Source organism: Nerophis ophidion, linkage group LG27, assembly GCF_033978795.1.
Source record: "Nerophis ophidion isolate RoL-2023_Sa linkage group LG27, RoL_Noph_v1.0, whole genome shotgun sequence".
NCBI lineage: Eukaryota > Metazoa > Chordata > Actinopteri > Syngnathiformes > Syngnathidae > Nerophis > Nerophis ophidion.
This window is the reverse complement of record NC_084637.1, coordinates 9,669,883-9,683,993: the sequence shown is the minus strand read 5'-3', so window position 1 is coordinate 9,683,993 and position 14,111 is coordinate 9,669,883. Positions and strand designations below refer to the sequence as shown.

Here is a 14,111-nt window from a genome sequence, read left to right as displayed (position 1 = left end):
GCCCTTTGGACTTACTAACGCACCTGCAGTTTTTCAAACACTAGTTAACGACATCCTCCGTGACATGCTGGATCAATTCGTGGTTGTGTACCTTGACGATATTCTGATTTTCTCCCGTAACCTCTCTGATCACCAGCAACATGTCCGACGTGTCCTGCAACGCCTCTTGGAAAATTGTCTATTTGTTAAGGCAGAAAAATGCTGCTTCCACTCCTCTTCGGTTGAATTCCTGGGATTTGTGGTCGAAAGGGGTCATATAAGACCCGACCCGAAGAAGGTGGAGGCCGTGGTGAAGTGACCGCAACCAACCACAAGGACGGAACTTCGGAGGTTCCTCGGCTTTGCCAGCTTCTACCGGCGATTCATCCAGAACTTCAGTAGGGTTGCGGCACCGCTCCACGCTCTCACGTCTACAAACGTGCCTTTCGTGTGGACTCTTTTGGCTAGGAAGGCCTTTGAGGAACTAAAGGAGCGTTTTGTTTCCGCCCCCATTCTAGTTCACCCCGACTTGGACACTGCCTTCTTGGTTGAGGTGGACGCCTCAGACTCGGGGATTGGGGCTATTCTCTCTCAAAGATCCAAGAGTGACAATTTGATTCACCCTGTTGCCTTCTTCTCTAGACGTCTGACTCAGGCCGAACAGAACTATGATGCTGGGAATAGAGAGTTATTGGTGGTCCACGAGGCCCTGGTGGAATGGAGACACTGGCTGGAAGGAGCTAGACACCAGTTCCAGATTCTGACCGACCACAGCAACCTTCTGCACATCCGAGCTGCAAAAAGAATCAACAATCGCCAGGCAAGGTGGCAGCAATTTTTCTCCCGCTTCAATTACGTGCTCTCTTTCAGACCAGGTTCCAAGAACACTAAGGCTGACGCTCTATCCCGGTTATTTGTAAGAGAGTCCACCTGTCCGTCAGAGGCGGAACCCATCCTTCCTCCCACTCGTATTGTGGGGATGGTAACCTGGAAGGTGGAGGACCTGGTAAAATCTGCGCTGCGTTCCAATCCAGGACCAGGAGGTGGACCACCCAACAAGCTGTTTGTCCATCAGGAGCTACGACCCAGAATCCTGGATTGGGGGCATTCCAGCCTGTTTTCTTGCCATCCAGGTTTTCAACGAACCCTATCACTGCTGCGAAGACGTTTTTGGTGGCCATCCATGGCCAAAGACACTCGTGAGTTCATCGCTGCTTGTTCTACTTGTGCCCGTAGCAAGACGTCACACAGGCCTCCTGCTGGTCTCCTTCACCCTCTCTCCATTCCTGCCCGTCCTTGGTCACACATTGCTCTGGATTTCGTCACGGGATTTCCAGCATCTAGAGGTAACACCACCATCTTAACTATTGTTGACCGTTTTTCCAAAGCAGCCCACTTCATTCCGCTCCGCAAGTTACCTTCTGCCTCAGAAACGTCTGAGCTTCTCACACAACACGTCGTCAAGCAACATGGTATCCCGGTGGATATCGTCTCTGACCGAGGCCCTCAGTTTACATCACAAATATGGAGAGCCTTCTGCAAGGGAATCGGGGCCTCGGTCAGCCTCACATCGGGATACCATCCCCTACGCTGTGTCGCCAGTCATCAACCTACGTCCTGGAGCAAATATTTGCCTTGGGTGGAGTTTTCCTATAACTCCTTGAAGAGCTCCGCTACCGGCATGTCTCCATTTGAGTGCTCGTTGGGTTATCAACCCCCCTTGTTTCCCCAACAGGAACTGGAAATCGCTGTGCCCTCGACTAGGGCTCATATTAGGCGGTGTCAGAGGGTGTGGAGAGCCGCTCGTGCGGCCTTAAAGAGGGCCTCTGAGAAGATGTGCCGCAACGCCAACCGTCATCGCATTCCAGCACCGTCGTATCAGCCAGGACAACAAGTTATGCTACTCACAAAGGACCTCAGCCTCCAGGTACCATCTAGAAAATTGGCGCCACGTTACGTTGGTCCTTTTGCCATCTTGTCCATCATAAATCCTGTGTCTGTCAAATTGGCTCTTCCACCCTCTGTCAAGCGGCACTCAGTGGTCCATGTGTCCCAGATTAAGCCGGTAGCGGAGAGTTCTCTGTCCCCTGCTACCCCTGCCCCTCCACCCTCGAGGTTCTTGCCGAATGGAGATCAGGTTTGGACGGTCAAGGAAATACTCAGGGTCCGTCGACAAGGTAGGGGGCTCGTTTATCTGGTGGACTGGGATGGATATGGGCCGGAAGACAGATCTTGGGTGCCTGCCTCCTATCTTGCCGACCCCTCTCTTCTGGAGGATTTCTACCGTGCCAATCCTGATGCTCCCCGGCGCTCGTCGGGGGCCTCGCATAAGGGGGGAGGTACTGTCATGACACGGAGTCGAACCCGCGTTTCCTCGGTGGCTGGAGCTGCGGCCGCCTCTGCTGACAGCGCGCCAAGATGCGCCTCCTTTGACAGCGCACTCAGACTTGTCCCCACTCGTGCTGAGGGCAGCACGCCTGCGCAGCAACAAGCCTGTGGTCAATCAACAATCGACACACCTGAACTTGATGAAAGGGAGCGGCATAAAGACCAGCAGACCCAAGGAACCTTTGCCAGAACGTCGCTAACCTTCCCGTAAGCTTCACGTCTGGCATCCCCTTCCCCGTGATTTCCTCACCTTTGCTTTGCTCTCTCTCTGTGTATCCCTGGTTCATGTCTCTTTGTGTGTTCACAGTGACTCCCCTGCCTTCCGTGATCAAGCCTTGTCCTTCGACATCCAACCGGATTCCTGACTGCCCTCCTCGATCCACGACCTCCCTGCTCGGACCCAGACTACACTGCCTCGCTCCTCCCCACGACCCATTGCCTGTCCACGAACTGCCTCTTCGTCTTGCCCCACGTGATTCGACGAAAGATTACAACCAACACTCACAGACAACAACCCTGGGTAACATTTACATTATTAATATTACACATAGTCACACTCATTCACTTAGAGTAGCATACACATGTCATATATTAATCAAAGGTTTAAAATAAACCTTGAAAGAACCGCAGTTCTGTCCTGGTTGTCGCCTCCTTCCCTTTGAACATAACAGTACTATTCTAATACCGGTATATCGTACAACCCTATGCCAGACAAGACTGAACTGCTAATTCTTCCATTCTTAAGATGATTTTGTGTGGCGATTGGGTCGCATTGTGATGCAGAGTCGTTCTCTCGAGGATACAGTCGGGCCTTGGACACAGCGTGAAGGTAGGACATAAAATATTTATTAACAAATAAAACAGACTTTGTCAAAACGAACATAACTATTATGAGACGGCATGGCGTCCCTGGTTCAATCCCCACCTAGAACCAACTTCGTCATATCCGTTGTGTCCTGAGCAAGACACTTCACCCTTGCTCCTGATGGGTGCTGGTTGGCGCCTTGCATGGCAGCTCCCTCCATCAGTGTGTGAATGTGTGTGTGAATGGGTAAATGTGGAAGTGGTGTCAAAGCGCTTTGAGTACCTTGAAGGTAGAAAATCGCTATACAAGTACAACCCATTTATCATTTATCATTTAACTAGCATGGGAGTTACAAAAACCAAAAGAGCTAGCATGGGAGCTAGAGAAATAGCAAAGGCTTAGCGTGGAAGCTAGCTGGTAGCGAACAGGAATGCAGAAACGGTCGTCACTGTTGTGCGAACACAAACTACGAAACCAGACAGAATCAACGAAGGAGGCAGGCTTAAATCAAGACAGTGATTAACAAAAACAGGTGTGCCTCTGGAACCCGTGGCATGTGAAAATAATATGTTACTATGGTAACAAACATGAGTCCAAAACAAACATCCATCCCATCCATTTTCTACCGCTTATTCCCTTTCGGGGTCGCGGGGGGCGCTGGCACCTATCTCAGCTACAATCGGGCGGAAGGCAGGGTACACCCTGGACAAGTGGCCACCTCATCGCAGTCCAAAACAAACTAAAAGTCTCAAAAATCTAAATCAAAACATGATCCGGGCAGCGGATCACAACAATTTTGTGTATTTTGTGACCATCCGATTGGGCTTTGCATGCACATCATTGGCCAGAAACGGGGAGATTATGCCCCCCGCCAAGCGGTTTTCATGGAGCACTACCACACACCCCTGCCGACAACTTTGTGCTACCTTGTTCTCTCCTCTCAATGGCGGCTCTCCCTTGTATACAGATCTGCAAGAGGCACATAAAACACATAAAACAAGCTACAGGAGCTATTTTCTCTTGTGTTGTTGTCTCAGCAGAGAGCAAAGGAAGCAGTGTGATCTAAATAGCTCATTAACTTTTGATGACCGGGGTCCTTTGGCTGTAGATCTTGAAAGCAAACAGGAGCCAGAATCCTTATGGCTATTGATTCGCACCCCCCTCCCGCCCCCCATTGTGCAACATCCCGACGAGAGCCACTGACAACTCCAAATTATTCATGCCAAGATCTGAGCGTTGATGAAAGACCGACGGGGCGGCGTATCCAAACGTGTTTAGTGAGCGTTTTCATCTAGGCCTATTATCATTGTAATAATCATTCAGTATATTTGTTTTCGGGGAGGTGGGAGTGTTAACTTTAAATTGAGCTCCGGAGACATTTTTGGTGGAAAACGCTCCAGTTGCCGCGAATGAGGGGCTCGCGGGGGGGGGTAGGGGGGCTTTGAACGGAAATGGTGTATGTAAATTGGGATTAAGTGTCTGAGGCCCCTGTCAGCTTCAATGAGCATTGTTGCAATTGTGTGTAAGAGTGTTTGTGCACGAGTGTGTGCCAGCCCGCGGCTTTGGGCTCAAGAAATGCATACAAATGAGTCCTTTACCTGAGACTTCAGTCGTCTATCGGTGCGCAGGCATAGGCTTCGTTTACACAACAAAAAAATGAGTAAATATACGGACGACCATGTCGGTAAGGCTTGCAGTGGTTGACTTTCCGATTCCCTCTAAGGCCCCTTTTACACTAATCCCACCTAACCTTATCCTTGTCCACACACACAATGGTCGTTTAAGACCCCCCCTTAACCCCTCCGTCATACTTGTTAACCCTCCCGATTTTTCCGTGATCGAGCTGTGTGCCTCGACTCCTCTCTGGATTTTGGACTGCCTCTCTGCAGGACTAATAGACTCAAGTACTCCTTTGTCCCACACGCCATTAGACTGTACAACTCCTCTCTGGGACGGGGGGCGGGGGGTATTAGGATGACAGGGGATGCAAAACATTAACAGTGCAATACGTTTTCATAACATGGTCACTACTGCCTACTTTGTCTTGTTATATTCTTATTTTACTGTTATATTGTTATTCCCATTGTTTTTATTCTTTTTGTAATATTTCCCTATTTTGTTTCCTTTTAAACCCCCATTATTTACTTTTTATTTTTTTCTAAATTGATCTCAACTCTGTACACTGCTGCTGGAATTTTAATTTTCCTGAAGGAACTCTCCTGAAGGAATCAATAAAGTACTATTTATCTATCTATCTATCTATCTATCTTGATCCTCGACCCCTGCTTGGACACGGACCTTTTGACGCCTCGATATACCCCCCGACAACCTGCCTGTCCCACAAAAATGCAAGCCTGCTTTTCCCCTCCAGGACTTCCGCCTCTCGCTAAACACTCACAGTAACACACAACATTTAATTCCACACACACACACACACACACACACGGACACACACACGTACACACATTCACACACATTTTGGATTTTTGTCACACTACATTCTCTAGTTCTCTAGTTTATATTAGTTTAACATCCATCCATTCATTTTCTACCGCTTGTCCCATTAGGGGTTGCGGGAGGTGCTGGATCCTATCTCAGCTGAACATGGGCGGAAGGCGGTGTACACCCTGGCCAAGTCGCCCTGGCCAACACAGATTGACAGACAACATTCACACTCACATTCACACACTTAGGCCAATTTAGTGTTGCCAATAAAACCTATCCCCAGGTGCATGTCTTTGGAGGTGGGAGGAAGCCGGGGTACCCGGAGGGAACCCACGCAAGCCATACTAAAACATTTTGACAGATTTTTGAGCACTTTGTGTAATGTTGTTTATTCTAAATGAAACATCAAAGTTTCGCTGTTGCTTGATTACGGGTACTTGCTAGTGTCATTTATTGAACAGGCGTATCGCCTATTTGTGACTGTCATTTACTGGTCACACTTATCATTACACCATGGACCCAAATAAAATGATTTCGAGGTCGGTAAGCACAACCAGAATTAATACAAATAGGCTCACTGGTTTTAAGGCACAGTGTTTTTGAGAAAAATAAATTTTATGTGTGTGTTATAGTCCGTATTGTTCTATATATATATATATATATATATATATATATATATATATATATATATATATATATATATATATATATATATATATATATATATGTGTGTGTATATATATATATATATATATATAAATCATAGAGGTACTACGCCCCCTTGTGGTTTGTGCCGTCGACTCCTCCTGTACATAACTGTAAATCTGCACAGCAGATAGGTGCATATACTTTAACAGTAGGATTTACTTTAGTGTCTGGACAAGATTTATTGCCAGTTTTATTGTAAATGTCACACACCAACATGATTATTACAGAAATGGACTCCTACAGTACTAAGACCACAGGCCTGTCATTTTCAACAATTGTAACCCTAAATCATAAAAAAAACAGTCTCAATGTGTTTCTCTTTAAAGAAACAATCATTAAATGAAATTCCGGTCAACATTAGTCAAAATAAAATAGAGCAGGTGAAGGAATATTTGGGTGTTATTTTGGACCCTAGGCTAAAATTTGATGGCCATATTATAACAATGACTGAGACCATAAAAAATAAACTGTTTCAGGCTTATTAGACCGTGTTTATATGTTCAAGCTGCATAGGTTTACATGCATGCAATGATTTTATCCCATATGTCTTACTGTGCCTTGGTCTAGGGACAGTCCACGAATTGTGTAGTGTAGCCTTATTGTCCTTATATAAACAAACACTAAAGATATTTGACCAAAAAACAATGAAGCATCATCACTGCCGTTATACCCAAAAATATAACATGAGTTTTTATAATCTTATACATTTCTCATTTTTAAAAGCTAATTTTAAGTGTCTTAATCAGGGGTCTCAAACTCAAATTACCTGGGGGTCACTGGATGCCAAGTCCTGGTGAAGCAGGGCTGGAAGAAAATATTTCTTAAAAGAAAATATTTCTTAAAAGAAAACCTTTTTGAATGTCTTTAATTTCATTTTCAACAAAAAATAAAATAAAAATATAAATGAACAAAATGAGAATTAAGGAATGTGACACAATGCAAATTAAACAATAATTAAAATTATGGTTTGAATTGTTCCAGGTTATCGGGGACTGTTATTACTGACGGACAGGTGTCACGGTGCGACTCCAGCCAGGCACGTAAGAAAACCCTCGTCTCCATGGCAACGTTTTTGTCGCTTTCACTCATTTGCCGCTTTTCCACTTACGCAGGAGTAGGCAACCCAGAACTGTCACGCCCAGGAAATCTTGTTTTGTTTTTTGGACATTCAGTTCTTGCTTTTGCACTTCCTTGTTTTCTTTGTTTCCATAGCAACTCATTAATTTTCACCTGGCCCTCATGTCACGCCCCTGTCCTCAGCCCTCACACCTGTTTCTAAAGATCATAGTTATTATTTAAACCACAGTTACCTGGTAGTCAGTCTGGCAACTTCACATCCCGTATTCCTCAACTCCTTTCATGCCAAAGACCATGCTGCTCATTTTGTCCACGCCACGTAAGTGTTGTTATTTATGCCACAGTGCAAGTGTTTTTGTTTCGAGTTTATAGGTTGTAGCCTTTTTGCTAGTCATTTGTTTTTCATTACTCAAGTTTGTTCTCCGCCATTGTGCGCGCCATTTGTTTGCCTTTTTGTAGTTTGTTTGTAGAGTAATAAATAAACATCTACTTACATTCACGTCTCGCTCGTGCCAATTTCCCTTTGCATCGGAAAAACAAACTATCCCATAGTCCAAGTCATAGTCTAAGTGTGACAAGAACGTTGAAAGAGCCATTATGGACCCAAATAACAAAGATTGTTGCCGTGGAGTTTACAGTTACAGTAGCACAATTAGCCCCAAATGGGTTAACATCACAATTAACGTGTTACACGTCCGATTCGCCCTTCGACTCTCTGTCAGAGAATCAGCGCTGGGGTCCTGTGCACCACAGTTTTGTATTATTGCTCAGTCCTTCGGCGGAGTGCTTCGGAAGCTACCGAACGGCTTGTCTGGTGTCAATGTTCGGCCCTCGAGAGCCACATACCACACTGTGATTGGTAGATTCCTTCAGCTCCGCACACACAATGTCAGGCGCCATTTGTATAAAATTTGCGGGCCGCACTAAGATTAAACTTTCATATTAAACTGGGGGCCGCAAAATAACGTCTGACACCCTGGTCTTTGTTTCCATAGCAACTCATTAATTTGCACCTGGCAATCATGTCACGCCCCTGTCCTCAGCTCTCACACCTGTTTGTAATGATCATAATTATTATTTAAACCACAGTTACCTGGTAGTCAGTCTGGCAACTTCACATCCCGTATTCCTCAACTCCTTTCATGCCAATGACCATGCTGTTCATTTTGTCCACGCCACGTAAGTGTTGTTATTTATGCCACAGTGCAAGTGTTTTTGATTCAAGTTTATAGGTTGTAGCCTTTTTGAAAGTCATTTGTTTTTCATTACTCAAGTTTGTTCTCCGCCATTGTGCGCGCCACTTGTTTGATTTTTTTGTAGTTTGTTTGTATAGTAATAAATAAAAATGTACTTACATTCACGTCTCGCTCGTGCCAATTTCCCTTTGCATCGGAGAAACAAACTATCCCATAGTCCAAGTCAGTCCTTCGGCGGAGTGCTTCGGAAGCTACCGACCAGCTCGTCTGGTGTCAATGTTTGGCCCTCGAGAGCCACATACCACACCATGATTGGTAGATTACTTCAGCTCCGCACACACAATGTCAAGCGCCATTCGTATAAAATTCGCAGGCCGCACTAAGATTAAACTCTCATATTAAGCTGGGTGCCGCAAAATAACGTCTGACACCCTGGTGTTTGTTTCCATAGCAACTCATTAATTTGCACCTGGCCCTCATGTCACGCCCCTGTCCTCAGCCCTCACACCTGTTTGTAATGATCATAGTTATTATTTAAACCACAGTTACCTGCTAGTCAGTCTGGCAACTTCATATCCTGTATTCCTCAACTCCTTTCATGCCAAATACTATGCTGTTCATTTTGTCCACGCCACATAAGTTTTGTTATTCATGCCACAGTGCAAGTGTTTTTGTTTCGAGTTTATAAATTGTAGCCATTTTGCTAGTCATTTGTTTTTCATTACTCAAGTTTGTTCTCCGCCATTGTGCGCGCCACTTGTTTGATTTTTTTGTAGTTTGTTTGTATAGTAATAAATAAAAATGTACTTACATTCACGTCTCGCTCGTGCCAATTTCTCTTTGCATCGGAGAAACAAACTATCCCATAGTACAAGTCAGTCCTTCGGCGGAGTGCTTCGGAAGCTACCGAACAGCTCGTCTGGTGTCAATGTTTGGCCCTCGAGAGCCACATACCACACCATGATTGGTAGATTACTTCAGCTCCGCGCACACAATGTCAAGCCCCATTCGTATAAAATTTGCGGGCCGCACTAAGATTAAATTTTCATATTAAGCTGGGGGCCGCAAAATAACGTCTGAGACCCCTGGTCTTAATAAATTAGATGTGATCTGTCAAAAAATATAAAGATTCTGTAGTAAAGGTGTCCTATCTCTCGATCTATCTAGCTATCTATCCCAGAAGAGATTGTGTTCGAACTTGGCTATCCTACTGTGTTGTTTTTTTGTAGTTACGTGCGCAAATGTGCTGATTTCACAGAATTCTGCAAACAATGCCGACAATTTCAAGCATTTGCATCCTCCTTTTTGTTGTTTTCATGTACCAAAGGAGCAGGCACATGTTTTAAAATTTTGTTAGGCCTCCCCCCCCTCTCGATGTATTAACAACGTCAACGGCAGCATGTGTCTGCCTGAGGGGAAAACACCAATCTGCACTTTTAAAGTCGCACCTTGAAAGGCTCAAAGGCCACGGGCCAGCAGGCGTTGTGTCCGAGCCTGATAGTGCCGCTCACTGACTCAACCTCCATCTGACATGGTGTTTTCCGGCGTGGCGTTCCGCGTGGTGCCGGGGGAAAAAAGGCGGCTCGACCGAGGAGTGCGCTGATAAGGCGGAGCCGGTTGTATCGAGGGGTCTGTGCGGCTGAGAGATAGGGCGGCTACATGGCTACGGGAAGTGAAGCGTGACTTTCTTACTGTTTCCCTCCATCTTTGTGCCACATGCTTCCAGCCTGGAGTTGTACGGTATACCGGTATTAGTATCGTACCACGATACTAATTAATAACTTTCGGTACTATACCGCCTCTGAAACGTACTGCCCCCCTGCACCCGTGTCGTCGTCACTTCATGACATTGCTGGTTTTACGAGCAGAGGAGCATGTTCGGAAGCGCACAATCACAGAGTACTTACAAACAGACACAATGTGTAGACAGAAAAGGAATAACAGATGCATTTTGGTTAAACAAATTAAAGATAAAGGTGAAGTTATAACATTGAAACACCCTCAGGAAGAGGTGCTTTAAGACATGGCTAGCTAGCTAGCGGCTAACGTCCATCCGCCGTCGAAAGTGTTTTAGCTACTTATAAATCACTAATCCTGATCTCAATTGCGACAAATAAAGTAAGGTTCTTACAAGTATCATACCTTCAGGATGAGGAATAGCTGAACATGCTTCACTACACACCGTAACTTACCAGCGTCAAAATGTAAACAAACGCCATTGGTGGATCTACATCTGACATCCGCTGTAATGATACCAAGTACAGGCACGTTAATTTGTGACGAAACCCAAGATGCAGAGAAGGAGGCAGGCAATGAATAGGAAAACATGGTTTTGATTTAAACACTAAAACAAAACCAAACAAAGGGTACAAACGAAAAGGGCGCACGAGGCGGATAACAAACTAAAAGAGCTAGCATGAGAGCTGCGGGCTATAGAGCGCTTTCTATTCAGGCTCCAGTACTCTAGAATGCCCTCCCGGTAACAGTTTGAGATGCTACCTCAGTAGAAACATTTTAAGTCCCATCTTAAAAATCATTTGTATATTCTAACCTTTAAATAGACTCCCTTTTTAGACCAGTTGATCTGCCGTTTCTTTTCTTTTCTCCTCTGCCGCCCTCTCCCTTGTTGAGGGGGTGGGGGGCACAGGTCCATTGGCCATGGATGAAGTGCTGGCTGTCCAGAGTCGGGACCCGGGGTGGACTGCTCGCCTGTTCATCGGTTGGGGACAGCTCTATGCTGCTGACCCGTCTCCGCTCGGGATGGTCTCCTGCTGGCCCCGCTATGGACTGGACTCTCACTGTTATGTTAGATCCATTATGAACTGGACTCTCATTATTATGTTAGATCTACTATGGACTGGACTCTCACTATTATGTTAGATCCACTATGGACTGGACTCTCACTATTATGTTAGATCCACTATGGACTGGACTCTCACTATTATGTTGGATCCACTATGGACTGGACTCTCACTGTTATGTTAGATCAACTATGGACTGGACTCTCACTATTATGTTAGATCCACTATGGACTGGACTCTCACTATTATGTCAGATCCACTATGGACTGAACTCTCACTATTATGTTAGATCCACTACGGACTGGACTCTGACTTTTATGTTAGATCCAATATTGACTGGACTCTCACTAGTATGTTAGATCCACTATGGACTGAACCTTCACTATTATTTTAGATCCACTATGGACTCAACTCTCACTATTATGTTGGATCCACTATGGACTGGACTCTCACTATTATGTTAGATCCACTATGGACTGGACTCTCACTATTATGTTAGATCCACTATGGACTGGACTCTCACTATTATGTGCGATCCACTACGGACTGGACTCTCACTATATTATGTTAGATCCACTATGGACTGGACTTTCACTATTATGTTGGATCCAATATGGACTGGACTTTCACAATATTATGTTAGACTCACTCGACGTCCATTGCTTTCGGTCTCCTCTAGACGGGGGGGTGCCCACATAAGCGGTACTCTCCAAGGTTTCTCATAGTCATTCACATCCACGTCCCACTGGGGCGAGTTTTTCCTTGCCCTTATGTGGGCTCTGTACCACGGATGTCGTCGTGGCTTGTGCAGCCCTTTGAGACACTTTAGGGCTCTATAAATAAACATTGATTGTTTGATTGATATTTTAAAGGCCTACTGAAACCCACTACTACCGACCCCGCAGTCTGATAGTTTATATATCAATGATGAAATATTAACATTGCAACACATGCCAATACGGCCTTTTTAGTTTACTAAATTGCAATTTTACATTTCCCGTGGAGTTTCTTGTTGAAAACGTCGCGGAATGATGACGCGTATGTTGACGCGTGCGCAAGACGTCTCAAGTTGGAGCGGAAATATTAGCCCAGCACCACTTACGGCTAAAAGTAGTCTCTTTTCATCGCATAATTACACAGTAATTTAGACATCTGTGTTGCTGATCTTTGGCAATTTGTTCATTTAATAATGGAGACTATAAAGAAGAATGCTGTTGGTGGAAAGCGGTGGATTACAGCTGCCTTTAGCACCGAAACACAGCCGGTGTTTCTTTGTTTGTTGTGAAGCTTTAACACAGAGCGGTCAAGCGAACATGTTTCTCTATGTCAACCAGCAAGTTTTTGAATGGGAACATTTTGATATTAAGTCTCTTACCGGAGACGTCGGTGGATTATGGGACCTCCTCCTGTAGCTGTCAAAAAGGCAGCTGTGATCTTGGCTCCTCCATTGGCTTCTCTCAGAGACACTGGCGTTCACCGCAGCCCTCTGACTTTGAGGTATGACTTTATAATCTCCCTAAAATACTATTAACACAATAAGCAGATAAGGGTTCTTCCAGAATTATCCTATTAAATGTGTCTAATTACATCTGAAACGCTTTTTCTTTTATTTTTTTTTATCTTTTTAGTGTTTCACTCTAACTTTCCTCATCCACAAATCTTTCATCCTCGCTCAAATTAATGGGGAAATCCTTGTTTTCTCAGTCCGAATAGCTCTTGCTGCTGGAGGCTATGATTATAAACAATGTGAGGATGTGAGGAGCTCCACAACCCGTGACGTCACGCGCACATCGTCTGCTACTTCCGGTACAGGCAAGGCTTTTTTATTAGCGACCAAAAGTTGCCAACTTTATCGTCGATGTTCTCTACTAAATCCTTTCAGCAAAAATATGGCAATATCGCGAAATGATCAAGTATGACACATAGAATGGACCTGATATCCCCGTTTAAATAAGAACATCTCATTTCAGTAGGCCTTTAAAGGGGAACATTATCACCAGACCTATGCAAGCGTCAATATATACCTTGATGTTGCAGAAAAAATACCATTTATTTTTTTAACCGATTTCCGAACTCTAAATGGGTGAAATTTGGCGAATTAAACACCTTTCTGTTTATCAGTCTTTTTACGATGACGTCAGAACGTGACGTCACTGAGGTAATACAGCCGCCATTTTCATTTTCAACACATTGCAAACAGTGGGTTTCAGCTCTGTTATTTTCGACTATTTTTTGGAACCTTGGAGACATCATGCCTCGTCGGTGTGTTGTCGGAGGGTGTAACAACACTAACAGGGAGGGATTCAAGTTGCACCACTGGCCCGAAGATGCGAAAGTGGCTTAAATCTGCCGCCAGACCCTCATTGAATGTGCCAAAGTGTCTCCACATTTTACCGGCGATGACAGACATGGCACAGAGATGTATGGATAACCTGCAGATGCATTTGCAACAATAAAGTCAACGAAATCACAAAGGTGAGTTTTGTCGATGTCGTTGACTAATGTGCTAATCAGACATATTTGGTCGCGGCGTGACTGCCAGCTAATCGATGCTAACATGCTATGCTAATCGATGCTAACATGCTATTTACCGGCGGTGCAAATCACAAAGGTGAGTTTTGTTGATGTTGACTGCCAGCTAATCGATGCTAACATGCTATGCTAATCGATGCTAACATGCTATTTACCGGCGGTGCTAAAGCAGACATGGCA

At 44.9% G+C, this 14,111-nt stretch overlaps 1 protein-coding gene across 1 annotated transcript; it reads left to right on the top strand.

The window, feature by feature from the left end:
• Window positions 1-308: 308 nt before the first annotated feature.
• On the top strand, window positions 309-2,962 carry LOC133544172 (uncharacterized). The gene is made up of 5 exons (XM_061889276.1): window positions 309-1,112; window positions 1,216-1,325; window positions 1,715-1,906; window positions 2,009-2,574; window positions 2,675-2,962. The coding sequence occupies exons 1-5, from the start codon at window positions 959-961 to the stop codon at window positions 2,730-2,732; spliced, it is 1,080 nt and encodes a 359-aa protein (XP_061745260.1). The 5' UTR covers window positions 309-958; the 3' UTR covers window positions 2,733-2,962.
• The last annotated feature ends 11,149 nt before the right edge of the window (window positions 2,963-14,111 follow it).